The sequence below is a fragment of the Canis aureus genome, chromosome 25 (assembly GCF_053574225.1).
Source record: "Canis aureus isolate CA01 chromosome 25, VMU_Caureus_v.1.0, whole genome shotgun sequence".
NCBI classification, from domain to species: domain Eukaryota; kingdom Metazoa; phylum Chordata; class Mammalia; order Carnivora; family Canidae; genus Canis; species Canis aureus.
Genome location: NC_135635.1, coordinates 31,589,469 through 31,606,352, shown reverse-complemented (window position 1 = coordinate 31,606,352; position 16,884 = coordinate 31,589,469). Strand labels below are relative to the sequence as shown.

Below are 16,884 nucleotides of genomic sequence, written 5' to 3'. Positions count from 1 at the left end.
TGCATACTATGATTTCCCCATTCACTAGTCTAAAGCAAGACAGTCAAGAGGTTTTGAATAACAGAATTTTAAAGTAGTAGATACTCTACAGAGTCTCTGGATGAGTATCCACTAGGTGAAAGCTGTCCTAACTACCCAGATTTCTTTTCTCTTCCTAGTCAGTATCCAAGGGATCGAGAGCTGTCCACGTTGGCCCATGAGCATGCTAATGACAGTAGTCTCTGCTGGGAGTCTAAAGATTGAAGTGGTGCTGTTCTTTATGATGGATGCCTCCTCTCCTCACCTTGATGGCTTTGCCCAATGTTATCACTGCCACTTACTTCACCTCTACTCCAAATCTGTCTTCCTACTGAGGCTGCCACTCCACTCCCACTAAACCCAAGCCACTCTGCTCAGGAGTCATAAGGTCATTTGCTATAACCTGGACTCTGAGCTGTGTCAAACCAATTATATGTTATGGAAATGCACAGATATGCTAGAGGAATACTTTAGCATAGAGAGAGAAAAGTGAAAAAGTTTTTGGAAAAGGTAGAACTTGTCCTGAGCTTTGAAACATGGGGGGAGGGGAACTTTGAATGGCAGAGAAGATAAAGGAGAGTTTTGTGAGTCTGAAGTAGAATGTCAACTATAGAATTACAATGTGTATTGGGAGTCACACCATAGAACTGTTCAGCAAGTGTCAAGAATTCGTGTGAAGGACTAGTGACATTATATTTTATCTCGGACCCAAATATTTTCCTTTAAGTGTCACAACAGAAAGGTAGAATGAACACACAAGAGCCTTTTATGAAGCTGAAATATCTTTCTCTTCTTGACTGAGGAGAGTTGAAAGTAATCTTTATGAGTTGAAAGTTTTCTTCCTCTTCACATGGTCTTCACACAGAGAATGGAAAGTACATACTTTTAACTAGAAAAAGCAGAGTGAAGACACTTATCACAGTGGTTCAAGTTCTCCAGGTACAATTAGTACATTTGCTTGGGTACCAATAGGGTGGGTGGCCTTCAGTAGGTCTACCTACTAAAAGGATGCCAACTTCATCCAATCAGATATATTCTCATATGGGCACATAGATCAGCGAGCTAAGTGAGAACTGAATTTGACCCCACTCGTCCCTATAGCCAGATGTCCTTGGGTAGCACACACCCTGAAGTAAAAGAAACAAACAAAAAATAGGCAATCTCCAGGTTCTAGCTATTTTAAATTGAATGTGGGAGGCCCCATTTCTCTTTCCTGTCTGACTTGAAAATAGATCAAGGTTTCAAATGACAATTAATTTATTTTCTGGTGCAGTAAGACATAAGCCTGGATTCCTCACCCCAACATCTATTTTTCCCCATCTGTTTCCTTGAGGTTGCATTACTTGTAGCCTTGAGTGCTTAAAAGGGAAGATTCAACCCATTTATTCAATTCAGTGTCACGATATTGATCCCAGGGCTCTCTACTGGAGGGGATTCTCTGTAGGCAGTGCTCACTGTGACTTTCAGGAGTTCAGGGAGAATTTATGAGCACAATTCTTTATTTAGTTAAAAAGGAAGCACATCCAAGATGTACTAAAACAGCTGAAAAGAAGTGTAGTGCCCTGCTTTATGAGCACAAGATGAACTTGTATTTACTAGACAAAGAATTTATGGCTGGGAGAAGTAGACTTCAGCTCTTAAGAATTTCTAGCTATCTTTCTACTTAGTCCAATAGCTCACCATAGAAAATTGGTTTCTGAGAGACTCTGAAAAATGATAAGGTCATAAACAATTGGATAATAACATTCAATTACTAGCTTCCTCAACTAATAATACTGCCTGTATGATTTAATGCAATTTATAAATAGCCATTTAAAATACATTCTCCCATTACACATAGCGAAATATAACATTGAAGATATTACATAGAATCTCTTCTATTACATAGAATGTAGGTCGCTAAAAATCATGCTTTCTATTCAAAGATTTGTTGTGGGAATCTAAAGAAAGAGTGGACCCGAAAGTACTTTTTCAACTTACCTAACTGTAAGACAAGATAGGGCATTTCATACTTTGTGAGATCTTTCAATTAGATAAGAAATTAATACCCTGTTTTGTTGTCTCTGATACTCATATGCAATTTCATGTAAGGATACTCATATTTTTCTAAGTTGTGAACTATTGAAAAGTTAATGATAGAGTTTTCTATTTCAAACAAACAAAAAAACTAGACAACAGGATCCTATGTTAACACTTCACAGTATGACATTGATCATGTCACTTCATATTGTGGCATTTTGTTTTCCATGTTTCAAATGGATATTTTAAACCCTCTACTCTGACAAAACGAGAGCATAACCTCTCATTTCAGTATCCAAATTCTACTTGCAATTCAAACCTATCTCAAGCCTCTGTAGGAAAACCCCCCGATCCATCCTCTCTCCTTGAGATCCTATATCTCTTTAACCCATATACTCATTTATCTAATTTTAATGCAATCCCATGCAATCTTATATTATGTCTGTCTAATATGTATGAGCTTTGTTCCTTAGCAACACTATAAGCCCCAGAATAAGAAATGAGGCTTATCTCATTTTTGTTCCTGTACAGAGTTTGGTGTAGAGTTGAGCACAGAATTGGTGCTACTCAGTTTAATTCTGTAAATTTGAGACAGATTCCCCCCAACATACAGATTGTGTAAATTCCCAAGATGTTTGGCTCTGTGTGTGAGCATCCCCACATACAGATCTTTACCTACACTACAAACTATGTATACAAAATATGTATATTTTCTTTTTTTAACTACCAACACTCACCAGATCTTATCAGCTTTTACCTGTGGTCTACCACTCAACTTCAACTAAAGAATACAAAACATATAATTAAAATATGTTACATAAAATTTACATTAATATTTCCTTCCTTCAAGAGACTTAATAGCTTGGAAATGAAAAATGTTTGTTAAACTGTAATCAGCACCATAATATGTGAAGGAAGATAAAGTAATGTCTAATACTTACTGAATCTCAGGCTCCGTTTTAAATGGTGTCTTCTTCATCCTCATAATGATCCAGAAGTTGGGGGTACTATTATCTTAATTTTTCAGAGGAGAAAACTGAGGCATAGAGGTAAAGTTGCATAGTTAATCCATGACAGAGCTGGGATTCTAAACCACACAATTTAACATAAGATCTAGGGTCTGAAGATAAGACATACTTTTATCCATTTGGATCGATGTTCTAGTGGCAACTACTGCGCTCAACATAGCTAAATTTGCTCCTTCCCCCCAGGCCCTGTGCACTGAATTTTTAAAAACCTGAAAACCAGTTTGATTTGAACTTCTTCCACAGTCACTCTGAGTGTACTCTTCCTGGAAGATACATCATAAGATGACTCTCAGCAAGTCACACCCCTGCATAATCTCCTTTCCTTGAGTGTTGGATAAAAACGATAACTTGCAGGGCATCTGAGTTGCTCAGTGAGTTAAATGTCTGCCTTCAGCTCAAGTCATGATCCTGGGGTCTTGGGATGGAGACTCACATCAGGGTTTCTGCTCAGCAGGGACCTAGATATCCTAGATTATCCTAGATATCCTAACCTAATCAGGTGAGTCTATGAAAGGAACTAGGACCTTCCTTGAGAGATCTGAAGTGTGGGGAGTGTCCAACCCAAGGTTGATTCTCCATTGCTGGCTTTGAAGATGGAGGGGGCCATACAGCAAAGAATGCAGGAGGTCTCCAGGAATTGAGAGTAGCTCCCTGCTGGCAGCCAGCAAGGAAATATAAGCCTTATTTCTATAGTCACAGGAACAGAATTTTGCTTGGAAAAGGACCTTGAGGTCCAGATGACAATGTAGCCTGGTGTACACCTTCATTTTAGCTTATTAAGACTCTGAACAAAAAAATCCAGTCACACCATGGCCAAACTTCTGACATACAGAACAGTGAACTAATACATGCCTGGTGTTTCAAACTGCTAATTTGTGGTAATTTGTTTAATTTGTTACATACCAGTAGAAAACGAATACACTGCTCATATTTGGAATTGACATAAATTGAGTCATTTCAAGTGAGACAAGTGAAACTACCCAATGCAGTGCCTGGAATATAGAAGATGCTAAATATTTGTGTGACATTTTTCCTAGTGAGCCTCTGAAATACAAAATTCTTTCCTTTTTTGCCAGAGTGATAAGTAACATTTGCAAGGAAAAATGTTCACTGTGAAGAATAAGTGAAAAATACTATAGTCATTACAGCCAAACTATCCTATGGACATCTATAATTACTCAGGAACTGAAGCAAAGAAAATAAAAGTCAGTAGACTTTACCTGCACATCCCAGAATTGGAGGAAAAATAATGTAAGTTACTGTCTTGGCTCTTAAAAGGTAGACTTTTTGTGTTTCATATGTTAGTTATTCCGTTACTTATTATTTCTCCAACTTGCAACCATTCGCTTTCTAAAGTCTGAGGATGTTGAGATCATGGAAAAAATTTCAACAAGTTGTCTCTTGACTGAATCATAAAACTTGGCTGCTGTGAATTTGTTTGTCATCTATGTAAAAAGATCTCTGTGCTGAGAATTCAAATGCTTAAATTCTGGCCTATGTGTCATAGATAATTTGAGTATCAGTTCCAGGGTTTGGGGATAGATTCCAGTGTAAATATGTGTTTTCTGAAATTTAGCAGTTCTCCAACAGTTTAAAGCTTTTCACTTTCTGCTTTAAAAAATGTTATGCATCAAGTTGGTACAATTTGAGATGCCTTGGATGGCCCCAGAGGTGGTTTCATCTCACTGGTAAAAATAAATGATTCTCACATATATGTCTGTTAACCCACTGTGTTTTGAAATTTGTACGTGATCCTGATCATTTCAAGATCCCAAGTATTATGATTGAAATGAGTGCATTTAAGAGTTACTCTTTAACAGTGAAGAGTCAGCATGTAACATGTTGGTTTCAGCAAGGTTACAATTGACATTTGAGCATTACAGGAAGGTACCTTATAAAGAGTAGAGCTTTCTGTTAAAAAACACATTTGAACAATGAATAAAGTTACTTTTCCGAGTTTGTGCTGGTAAGGGGAGGTATGGGATGAGATGGCCCCAAATTTTTACTTATGTAAAAAATTTACTTATGGCCCCCATGGATGTCAATTTATCCTTAATAAGCTCAAGTAAATCATTTGAGACAATGCGCTGTTTATGTTGATTGTGAGTTTGTCATATTTATTTTATTTTTTAAAGCAGGCACTTTTGCTTTTGAATGGAGAAACAATTTGATATTCAGCTAAACAAGAATGTTTTCTCCTCTCTCTCTTTTTTCAACTTTTAAACATCAGCTACCTTTGCTACTCAAACTTGCAGTCCTGCCCTTAGAAATAATTCTGTTTTAAAGGGTAATGTACTGCTGTGGAAAAGTAGAGATTCATTTTTTTAAGGAGCCTGACATCTTTTGCCTATGAAAATATTATGTTCAGGGATTCTGATTAGTGTTTAAGAATTTACAGATTCAATCTTACAAGGTTTTATATTTCTGCTCACCAAAAAGTCTTATTCACAATTTGATACCAAATATATATATATATATGGGAAATGTTATTCTTTGAGGGTTCTGGAATGTCCAAGATGTTCCTACTATATGTTGAAAAGTAATTTCCTGTTAGAATGACCTAGTGGCCTACTAAGCCTCTTCCTAAATTTTACCCTTGGAGTAGTGAGGATGGGGAGGGTTTTATAGGATCAGTGATACATAAGGAATATCCATACACTGGATCAAAGGAAAATAGGGGATCCTATTAGGGCTCTTCCACATATTGTATGAATATTAAGAGGTTCTGAAAGCCTGAGCAAATGGTTAGAAGAATGATGGCCCTAGCTATAAAAATATAAAGCACACTATTATATACAACTCTCTTGGTTCTCCAGCTATCTCTTGAATCAAATTTTTCTATTTGCTTTATGAGCCCCATTATTTTCCTCACCTCGCAGGTACCCAAACAGAATTCATTATCTTTCCTAAAGCACCACTGTCATGGATGGCACTACCACTGAAATATCTAAGAGTTGTCCTCAACATTCTCTCTTTTATTGCCTGTGTACAATTACCAGCTCCTGTTGCTTAAAACTTCGAGATATCAGATCCCGCCCTTTGCTTCATTCCCATTGCTTTGGCATTAGGACAAACCCCAGTCATGTCTCGTCTGCAACATTGTTAACAGCCTCCTTATAATTGGTCTTCCTGCTTCCCCTGTCACATATCTACTCCTCCCTCACACCCTGAGCCAACTTCTATGGCGCCAGAATGATCTTTCAAAAATATAAGTCTTGTCTTTTCACTGTCTTGAATGATTTCCCATTGCCTAAAGAATCAAGTTCAAACTCTTTAACATGACATGTGAGTTTTTCATGATTTGGCTTTGACTAGTTCAACTTCTTTTCTCAGTTTCTCCATACACAGAATGTGCTTCTTACACTTTGATTCCTTTCTCAACGCTCTTCTCTCAACCTACAATCTATTCCCTTTTCTCCCTGGTCCATATGATCAGACTTTACTTTTCCTTCTGTTTGTCTGGTTGTCTATTCAGTTGATTTCATTTCCCTCCTTCATCCATGTGCAAATAATTATGAAGCTACAAAGTTGAATTAACATATAGCCCACTTTCAAGAATCTTGTCCAGTGGAGTTCAGTGGAGCTATATTAGGGTGATGTGTGTACAAGCAGCAAGATGTTTGGGACAGTGAGTGTTCAGAGAAGGGAAATAAAATTGCAGTTTTTGCATTTGCATCCTTTTGGCATCTCTCATAGCAAAAATACAAACAGACCATGGTGAAGTGGAGGACAGTCAGGACACTGGGCTGGGCCGCCAGCAGGCTGCTTTTGATGTCAGCCGGATTGCAGAGGTGCTGGCATCTGTGGTGGCCCACCCCGACTTCCAGAGACTGGACACTAGCATGTTCTCTCTGCAGCCAGAGGAGCTCTTGCAGCAGCTGGAAGAGGTCATGGTCACCACCGCCTCTCTTTAGCGAATGCAGCCTGGATCAGGCGCGACCCTGAGGCACCAGCCTGGGAGGCAGGCAGTCTGTTCTAGTGTCGCTTCCAGAAATAAAGCTCAGTGCTTCTGGAAAAAAAAAAAAACAAAAAAAAACAGGATCTCGTCCTTGGTGAAGGTCAGACAGTCCTTGTCCTGGTCTCTGTCTTTCATCTCGAAATCATAAAGTGCTTTGCCCTGAGACAAACCTACAGACCACAGGTTGATCCAATGTAGTATTTCATTTATTCCTCAAACATTTCATATTTAAAGATACTGTCAACATGAATCATAACTAAATTCAACAAAGGCATTGCTGTACCCTTACATATAGCTGATATATTTACCTAATTCTTTTTACTGTTTTTCATTAGGGGCTAATATTCAACAAATACTCATTTCCTTTATTTATTTAAGGTGTTATTTATCTATCTATCTATCTATCTATCTATCTATCTATCTATCTATCATCTATATCTATTTATGTCTTTGAGTGAGAATAACAGCATAAGCCAGGGGAGGAGTAGAGGGAGAAGGACAAAACAGACCCCCTGCCGAGCACAGATTCCCAACTCTGGTGATCTCACTACCCCAAGATCATGGCCTGAGTTGAAATCAAGAGTCCCACACTCCTACGACTGAGTCACCAAGGGTCCCCAACAAATACTTGCTTTATTTACAGACATGATATAGAAATTTGTTTAAGTTTGTTATTGTGCTTTATATTTTGTTCTGGTTCTTTTTTTTAAAGATTTTATTTATTCATTCATGAGAGACAGAGAGAGAGAGAGAGAGAGGCAGAGACACAGGCAGAGGGAGAAGCAGGCTCCATGCAGGGAGCCTGATGCAGGACTCGATCCTGGGACCCCAGGATCATGCCCTGGGCCAAAGGCAGGTGCTAAACTGCTGAGCCCCCAGGCGTCCCTTTGTTCTGGTTCTTAATAAAATATTTTTTCCTGCACATACTTCAGCTATCTATACAATAATTCAGCCAAATTATGTTTACTGTGGATGCATATTTAGTTAAAATGCTCAGTAAAATACTGTAGTAACTTTGCTTTACTGTATTATGTGATTTCCAACTCTCAGGACATTTACTGTGTACCTGCCTGCTACACGCCAGCATTCCATGACACCAAAACATTTCTTTTGAAATCAATGATTTCCATTTTTCAGGACTAAAGCTTAGAAGTTCTGCCTACCCAGAATTTATGCCTTCCTGCAGGATTTAGTATTTACATAAACCAAAAAATACATGTTTCCTCACAAAACCAATTTCAAAACATGTTTGCTAGTGTTCACTCATCACCACCTCCCATAACACAAATTTTATAAACTGGTGGTATGTTTTACCTAGCAGAAAACGTCAACAGAATACTTCCAGTTAAGGGATTTGGGGAAGGATCTGTGGAGGAAATAACATTTAAGCAGGGCTGAGATAGATGATTTGGAAGCAACACAGACAATACTGACAGAAAATGAAAGCAAGTCTATGAGGAAATTTCAGGAAGATAGGAAAGTTCAGAGCATAAGAGTGGTATTGCTGTAACTCAAGAAGACTACAACTGATGTGATAAAAGGAATTTAAGAGGTAAAATTGAAAAGTTTGATTGGAGCCAGATCATGGCAGCCCCTGAATGACAGGATATGGATATAGATGTTCATGTTTTAAGAAGTTGGGCGCCACTGAAGGTCTTTGTTTCTTTGTTTTTTTGTTTTTTTGTTTTTTTTTTTTTAAGTATAGTAATAATGCAGGGAAGGTTGCAGCATTTTAAAAGTACTACAATGGGGGTGCCTGGATGGCTCAGATGTTGAGCATCTGCCTTTGGATCAGGTCATGATCCCGGGTCCCAGGATAGAGTCTTGCATCGGGCTCCCAGCAGGGAGCCTGCTTCTGCCTCTGCCTAGGTCTCTGCCTTTCTCTGTGTATCTCTCATGAATAAATAAATAAAATCTTTTTTTTTTTTTTTTTAAAGAGAGTACTAGGATGGAGAGCTGGGAAGTGGAGAACACCTGTAGAGAGGCCAACAGTGCAGATGATATAGCATAAAGGTAATGAGAGTCTAAACTCTAGCAGTAACATGGACCCTACAGAAGGGACAGAAAAAAAAAGGCAGGGGTAGAGATTCAATTAATCCGATTCATTAGTTATTTGAATCTGGAAGGCAAAGGAGAGAAGAGACAAAGATTGCCTTTGGTCCTTAGGGGAATGGTGGTATGACTTAGGACAGAACTGATGTATTCATTTGGGAAAGCACTGAATCACTGAATGTCAGATGTCACCAGATCATTTGAACTGAGCTTTCCAGTAGGCAGTTTACAAGTTAGAAGCAGAAATCATGCAGAAGGCCATATTTGGAGGTGCTGATTCAGTGGTTGTGGTAGCTCATGTGAATGCGCCTGACAAACTTCCCACCTTAGGCAAAGTAGCTCCAGCTATTGGACTTTAAATTCACCTAGACTCCAGTTTGAGCCGAGGCCATGCATATTACAGGTGGCTTCCAGGCAATGAACAGGTGCGGGGGAATAATATTAAGGCAGATTAGCCTAAGAAGACAAAGTATTTCTTTGTCAACCAACTTGAGCTCAAGGATTCACCAACAGCTTTTCAGAGCCTTCTATCCACTGTGATACTATCGGTAGGGCTCCTACCCAATCCTTCTTCCCAATCTTCTCTTTCTCTCTCCTTTACTTAGGATTAGATTTGCATTAGGGTCTGACCTGTCTCTCGATCTTTCTAGACTCTTCCATTTCTTTTTTTAAAAAAGATTTTATTTATTTATTCATGAGAGATACAGAGAGAGAGAGAGGCAGAGGGAAAAGTAGGCTCCTTACAGGGAGCCTGACGTGGGACTCGATACCGGTCTCTAGGATCATGCCCTGGGCAGAAGATGGCACTAAACCACTGAGCCACCCGGGCTGCCCTAGACTCTTCCATTTCACATAACATAAACTCTCCACTTAATGCTGTCTCAGAGGGGCACCTGGGTGGCTCAGTGGTTGAGTGTCTGTCTGCCTTTGGCTCATGTCATAATCTTTTTTTTTTTTCATGTTATAATCTTGGGTCCTAGGATCAAATCCCACAACAGGCTCCTCACTGGGAGCCTACTTCTCCCTCTGCCTATGTCTCTGTCTCTCTCTCTCTGTGTCTCTCATGAATAAATAAATAAATAAATTGAAAAAAAATAATGCTCTCTTGGCATTTGCTTCTCAGAGCACCTAGATTAACACAACAGTTATTTGACAAGAAATGATAAATATTCCATATGTCGCTTTGCATAATTAGAATTAATGTTCCAAATACTGATGCTAAAATTTTCTAAAATCTTGAATCATTAAAGCAATATTAAATTATTAAATTTAACTCAGAAACTATAAAATTATATTTAGTAGATTTTATCTTTAAGTGAGGATGTTCTGCCTTTATATTTTAAAAGATTATTTTGTTTTATTTTTTAAAAGTTTTTTTAATTTATTTATTCATGAGAGGTACAGAGAGAGAGAGAGAGGCAGAGAAACAGGCAGAGAAATAATAAAAGATTATTTTTTTTTTTTAATTTTTATTTATTTATGATAGTCACAGAGAGAGAGAGAGGCAGAGACACAGGCAGAGGGAGAAGCAGGCTCCATGCACTGGGAGCCCGATGTGGGACTCGATCCCGGGTCCCCAGGATCGCGCCCTAGGCCGAAGGCAGGCGCCAAACCGCTGCGCCACCTAGGGATCCCAATAAAAGATTATTTTAAATAGAAAGGTGGAATCATTATAAAAAATTCTAGTTGGTGGATATATTAACCTTCAACAAATATTCCCAAGTTATGAATTATTGAGTTGAAATCATAAGATAAGAATGACCTTTGAGCAATGCAAGACTTTAGGTAAGTAATATATATATATTTTTTTGTTTGTTTTGTTTTGTTTTCCAGATACTCAGAAAGATGTAGATCTGTTCATGTTGTTCTTCAGGACCCTTCTGCTACTTTTTAAAACGTTTGAGCAACATTACTGCTTCTAATATTAAAAAATAAATTCTGGTAACATATTATTTCATAAATAAGATGAGTAAATACATTAAAAGTTATCTAACCATTCACTATAGCATATTGCAATAAGTTTAGCAGACACTGGAGGTCTTTTTTATTGCAAGCAGCAAATAATCTTAAGGCTTCTCTTACACCATTGTTTCAAAAGAAAATTCATGCTCCCTAAAAAGGTATGGTTAGAATCAATCAAATCAAGACGGCTTAATCAATATAATAATTAGGCTTGCATCCGAATCACGTACACTATTATGATTTTCAGTATTATTGATGTGACTATTCCAAAGGCCAATGTAAATTGAGAGTTGTGGCTTTGGTTGCTACCGATATGGTAGTGTATCTCCTTAGATACCAGAATTTAACTCTAAGGAAAGCATTGTATGGATAAGCCTTTACTCAAAGGACTTGTGTTTCTTTACATTCTTAGGAATTGTTTACTTTCTCTTTTGCATTAAGCTGTGGTTTAGAAATCTAGTATGTTGTTAATTCTGTCTCTATTGGATGCCTTTTGACTCAGGAGACTAACAAACAATCTTAGCAGGAACATCTGTTGATCTTTTGAAAGGAGCCAATGATTTTGGAGTTTCCCTAGCCAGACAAATAGTGGGATCACAGCCCAGCACTGAGCTAAACTTAAGGACAATAAGATCAGTTCTGACATCTAGAAAAAAGAATGGAACACATGGGAAAATGCTAGACTTAGAGAAATTAATATTGTTGATTTTTTTCTCAGTTAAAATAAATGTAAAGTTAATATTGGTGCTAGCTAGAAAAGTTGTAAACACTTATATATGCACAATTAAAGGACTGAATGATTACACGGAAAATTTAGATCATATAATAAAACCGCGATTAAAAAAAACCCAAACATTTGGTCTTGTACTGCTCAATCTTGATGGTTCATTAGCAATAGAATTATTAGTAAACATATTCAATATTGAAATGCTTAAAATAACAGTATCTAGAAATAAGGCATCACTAGCGCAGATTACCTTTGGATATTGTTGGTTACTTCTTGGTAAAATTTCAGGTTTCGATTCTTTCTAGGTTTTTTTTTTTTTTTTTTTAATCCTTTAGTTACTCAATAGACTACCACCCAGCAGACAACCTTGTCCTCAATTTTTCCATTAGGTGATCTCCTACAGGAGCTTCAATCCACTGCAAATCTTTATTCCTTGTACTATTGTCTTTGTCCGTGGAGATATTAACTCCCTGGGCTCCAATTGCTACTTGTCTACACGCATTTCATACCTATATCCATCCTTCTATCCCTATCTTGCTCTCTGGCATTCTAACTAAAACATCTCAAGTCCCATCTCCAACCAAACTTACTAAGATAATTATTAATTGTCTTGGAACTATCATATATCCCCAAATCTAGTTATATTCTCCTCTTACTTCAGAATACACAGAATACACAGAATATTTGCCAGTTCTGTGCCATTATATGCATAGTTTATCTCTCAACTATACTTATAAACTTTTATAAGACAGATATATATGCTTTTTTATATCTCTCATACGTAAAATTTGATTTTATCTCGATCCTAGTAATATATAATATTTCTTTGCAACATCTCTATTTTTTTAATTCTCACTTCTAAAAATAAAAATGATCAACATGGACAGATGCTTCACCTTAAAATACTCTCCCTTTGGCTTCTTAGTTACCACAAACACTGCTCATCTGCTCACTCCCCAGACAGCTTCTTTTCTGCCAACTTTGCCAACTCTTTCTCCTCTGCTCAGCCCTCGAATATCAAAGCTGATTGTGACTTTTTCTAGGTCTACTTTTCTTATTAATTCCTATCACTTTAGATGATTTCTCTTCTTCAGTGGTTTCCATTGTGTTCCCCATGAATGTGAAGACTTTAAAATATGGCTGCAAATGCAACTTTCAGGTCACTACATGTTATCTATTGCCTCATAACACACTACATCAAAAAGTAGTGGCTTAAAACAAGTCAATTCTTTTTTTTTATAATAAATTTATTTTTTATTGGTGTTCACTTTGCCAACATACAGAATAACACCCAGTGCTCATCCCCTCAAGTGCCCCCCTCAGTGCCTGTCACCCATTCACCCCCACCCCCTGCCCTCCTCCCCTTCCACCACCCCTAGTTCGTTTCCCAGAGTTAGCAGTCTTTGCGTTCTGTCTCCCTTTCTGATATTTCCCACACATTTCTTCTCCCTTCCCTTATATTCCCTTTCATTATTATTTATATTCCCCAAATGAATGAGAAAATATAATGTTTGTCCTTCTCCGATTGACTTACTTCACTCAGCATAATACCCTCCAGTTCCATCCACGTGGAAGCAAATGGTGGGTATTTGTCGTTGCTAATGGCTGAGGAATATTCCATTGTATACATAAACCAAAACAAGTCAATTCTTTTGCTTACAGATCCAAAGGGCTCAGTTGGGTGGCTCATCTCTGCTCTGCATAGTGCTTAGCCAGCTGGAATGGCTTGCCTGGGGGCTGGAGGATCCAATTTCAAAATGGCTTACTCACATGCCTAGCAAGTTGGTGCAGGCTGTCAGCTGGGAGCTCAGCTGTAGCTTTGGTCAGGGGCCTCAGTTTCTCTTTACATTGGTCCTTCCATAGCCTTCTTGGGTTTCTTCATAGCATAGTTATTGTTCTGATGGTGAGTGTCCCCAGAAAACAAGTAGATATGGATGACATGATCTTACTTTAACTTAAAGCAGTCACAATGGCCTTCCCAGGTTCAAAGGGAAGAGACTTAGACTTCAGTTTTTGGGTAGTGGCAAGGGTATTGGAGAGCACATGAATAGGAGACACAATTGCAACTGTTTTTTAAAATCACAGTCTGAGGTGATGGGCATTAAGGCGGGAACATGATATAATGATGTAGTAACTGGGAGTTATATGCAACTGATGAGTCACTGAACTCTCCCTCTGAAACTAATAATATACCATATGTTAATTTAATTTAAATAAAATAAAATTTAAAAATAAAAAAAATTTAACTTAAAAAAATAAAATCATAGTCTGCTACAGTGACTAAAGTGCCAAGTCATCATCTGTAGTTTACTTCTGGATTATACACATAATTCAAATGGTAACCCATATGCCTCTCCAATTCTAATCAAAGCAACTTTTTGTCCATCTCTCTCCAAGTGTTTAAAGATAGTAGGAAATTTCTTTCATGCATTATGTTGTCAAATCATTATACATTATATCATGTATTAATGATATATTCTATGCATATAATATATAATATACATTATATATGTATTGTATTATATATGTACTGTATAATATACATGGATTATATAATGATTACATAATACAATAATGCATATCATGTAAATATCTTCATAAATTACAATATCAAATTAGATTCCACATTATCATCTAGGTTAAATGTTGATTGATAATCAAATCTATACTGCTTTCACGTGTCATCTTTTCTTCCCCCCAGTTTTGAAGAGTGAAGAAAGTAAAACAAGCAAATAAAAACTCTCCCTTTGAACATGTCTTCAAAGAAAGTCTTACAAAAATTAGATAGTAAAACAGACAATCTTGTTTAGTTTATGTCATTTCTGTTGAGGTGGCCAATTTTTAGAAGAAGCATTAATTTTCCAAAATACTAACTGTCCTCCTCAATTTATTTCTCCTGGAACATAATTTTTAAACGGTTGAAAAAAATAATAGTCAGCAAATACGTGAAGTTAAACCAGAGACCTTCAAACTTAATGCTAAATGTCTCATTTTTAAAATTTGCTATAGTCTTATATTTAGCTCAGTTTCACTACCTACAGTATAGCTGAGTGTAACTTTTAGGGTCATCTATCATCTATCACAGGCGGAAAATAACAAATCAACATGTGACATTCTTACATTTCCAGGGTCACCAAAATATTACTCTTTCATAAAAGACCAAAAAAAAAAAAAAAGGAGAGAGAGATAATATTTGCCAGTTTTATTTTATTTCCTTACAAATTCAAATTATACAAGCTAATATCTTGTTTTTCAAAGAAAACACATGCCTGAGCCTAAAGCTCACATCTTAGGTTTCCAGGAAAAGTCTCAATTCTGATCATTAACACCCTATGCAGATTATGGATCTTTTGTTGGCTTTTGGGTTTAAAGAACTTGCTGTTTTCAGCTTGATGGTCAAGGGAAAGAATTATTTTATGTTATCGATTTTATCTGAAATAAGTAAAATTTCGTTTAGAAACAACAAACCAAGACAACATAGAATGCACTTTATCTTAATAACTTATGTGTTCTAAGTATGGGAGCTATAATATCTTCCTTATAGTTTTAAATGTTTTTGTTATGTAAATAGATTTTAGGAATGATACTATGAATCAGAATTATGTAGTAGGAGTTGTTTAGAAACAACACAACACCAAAAGAATAAGCTAAAAAGAGAAAAACATAGCAAAACAAATGATTCTTATTTAGTTGCATAGTATCTGTATAAGAATTAGTTTTGTATTTAGATTAACCGGGTTCAAAGCGAGGTTCATATATTTATCGTGAAATGAGAATGATTAATGATTATCGTCTCTGCCTTTTAGGGTTAGGAGGATTAAATGAGAAATTTCCTGTAAATCCTATTAGCATAGCGGCTGACACAGAGATGGGACTTGGTGATTCAAACCATTTATGATTGTTGCCAAGCTCAGCTGTCACTTCATCTGTGAAGCTCATCTCTCACATTTTCCCAAATACTTTAATGCAAACTATTCCTCTCCTTCTGTACTCCTTTGGCATTTTGCTTACATCTCTCTTATACTTCCTTCTACTGCATCTATTAATATATATGTTTGTCTTCCTCATTAGATATCACATTCCAAAGGGCAAGGATCATGTCCTCTTCATCTTTATATTTTTCTCACAGTGCACCTTTTCCAATACCTGATGCCAGATATATATATATATGACTTTCTTTTTTTTAAGATTTTATTTATTTATTCATGAGAGACAGAAGAGAAAGAGAGAGAGGTAGAGACACAGGCAGAGAGAGAAGCAGGCTCCATGCAGGGAGCCTGATGTGGGACTCGATCCCAGGACTCCAGGATCACACCCTGGGCTGAAGGCAGGCGCTCAACTGCTGAGCCACCCAGGGATCTCCCCTTTTTAGACTTTTTTAAAAAGATTTTTTAAAGATTTTTTTTTTAAGATTCATTTATTTATTTTAGCAAAAGCATGCTGTGCACAGATGCATATACATGAGGGGTGCAGGGAGGGGCAGAGGGGGAAGGAGAGAGAGAATCTCAAGCAGACTCCCCACTCAGCACAGAGCCTGATACAGGGCTCCATCCCTCAACCCTGAGACTGTGACCTGAGCCAAAATCAAGAGTTGGATGCTTAACAGACTGAGCCACCCAGGCACCCCTATATCTTAGGCTTTATTTTATTTTATTTTTTTATCTTAGGCTTTAAATGAATGTTTATTAAGTTAACAGGTTGCTTTTCATCCTTCAGGTCTCATGTCAAATATCACTTCTCTGTTGACTCATTTTAAAGAAGCCTCATGATCCCACCCACCCCCTACCAAAGTCACTCTATTACATTACCCTGTTTATTTTTATTTTATCATTTTGGGAAATTATTTAATTAACATACATACTTACTTATCTCGCATGATAAGATATAAGCACTATAGCAGTGGACACCTTAATCACCACTGAATCCTTAGCACCAGAACATAAGCATCAATTGAAGTCTTCAAGAAGTATTTCTTAAATGAATCGTTATACCTTCTAGGGCCCAGGTATGACGGTGGCAGCAGAAGTGATGTGTCCCAGTGACCCTTATTTAAATAACTAGGAAAGTTGGTGATGACTTTTGATTATTAAAAAGATGATACTCAGGAACAACTGTGAATC

At 37.2% G+C, this 16,884-nt stretch overlaps 1 protein-coding gene across 2 annotated transcripts in view; it reads right to left on the bottom strand.

Moving 5' to 3' along the window:
- Positions 1–695: 695 nt before the first annotated feature.
- Positions 696–16,884, bottom strand: part of LOC144297159 (uncharacterized) — a 37,985-nt gene continuing 21,796 nt past the window's right edge. For both annotated transcript variants that reach the window (XM_077870936.1, XM_077870937.1), the window contains 2 exons: positions 2,979–3,073; positions 696–907 (listed from right to left, as the gene is read on the bottom strand). Coding sequence is in view for 1 of the 2 variants with exons in the window: in XM_077870937.1 (XP_077727063.1) it covers positions 3,048–3,073 (26 nt within the window). In the remaining variant the exon portion in view is untranslated. The remainder of the gene's footprint in view (positions 908–2,978; positions 3,074–16,884) is intronic.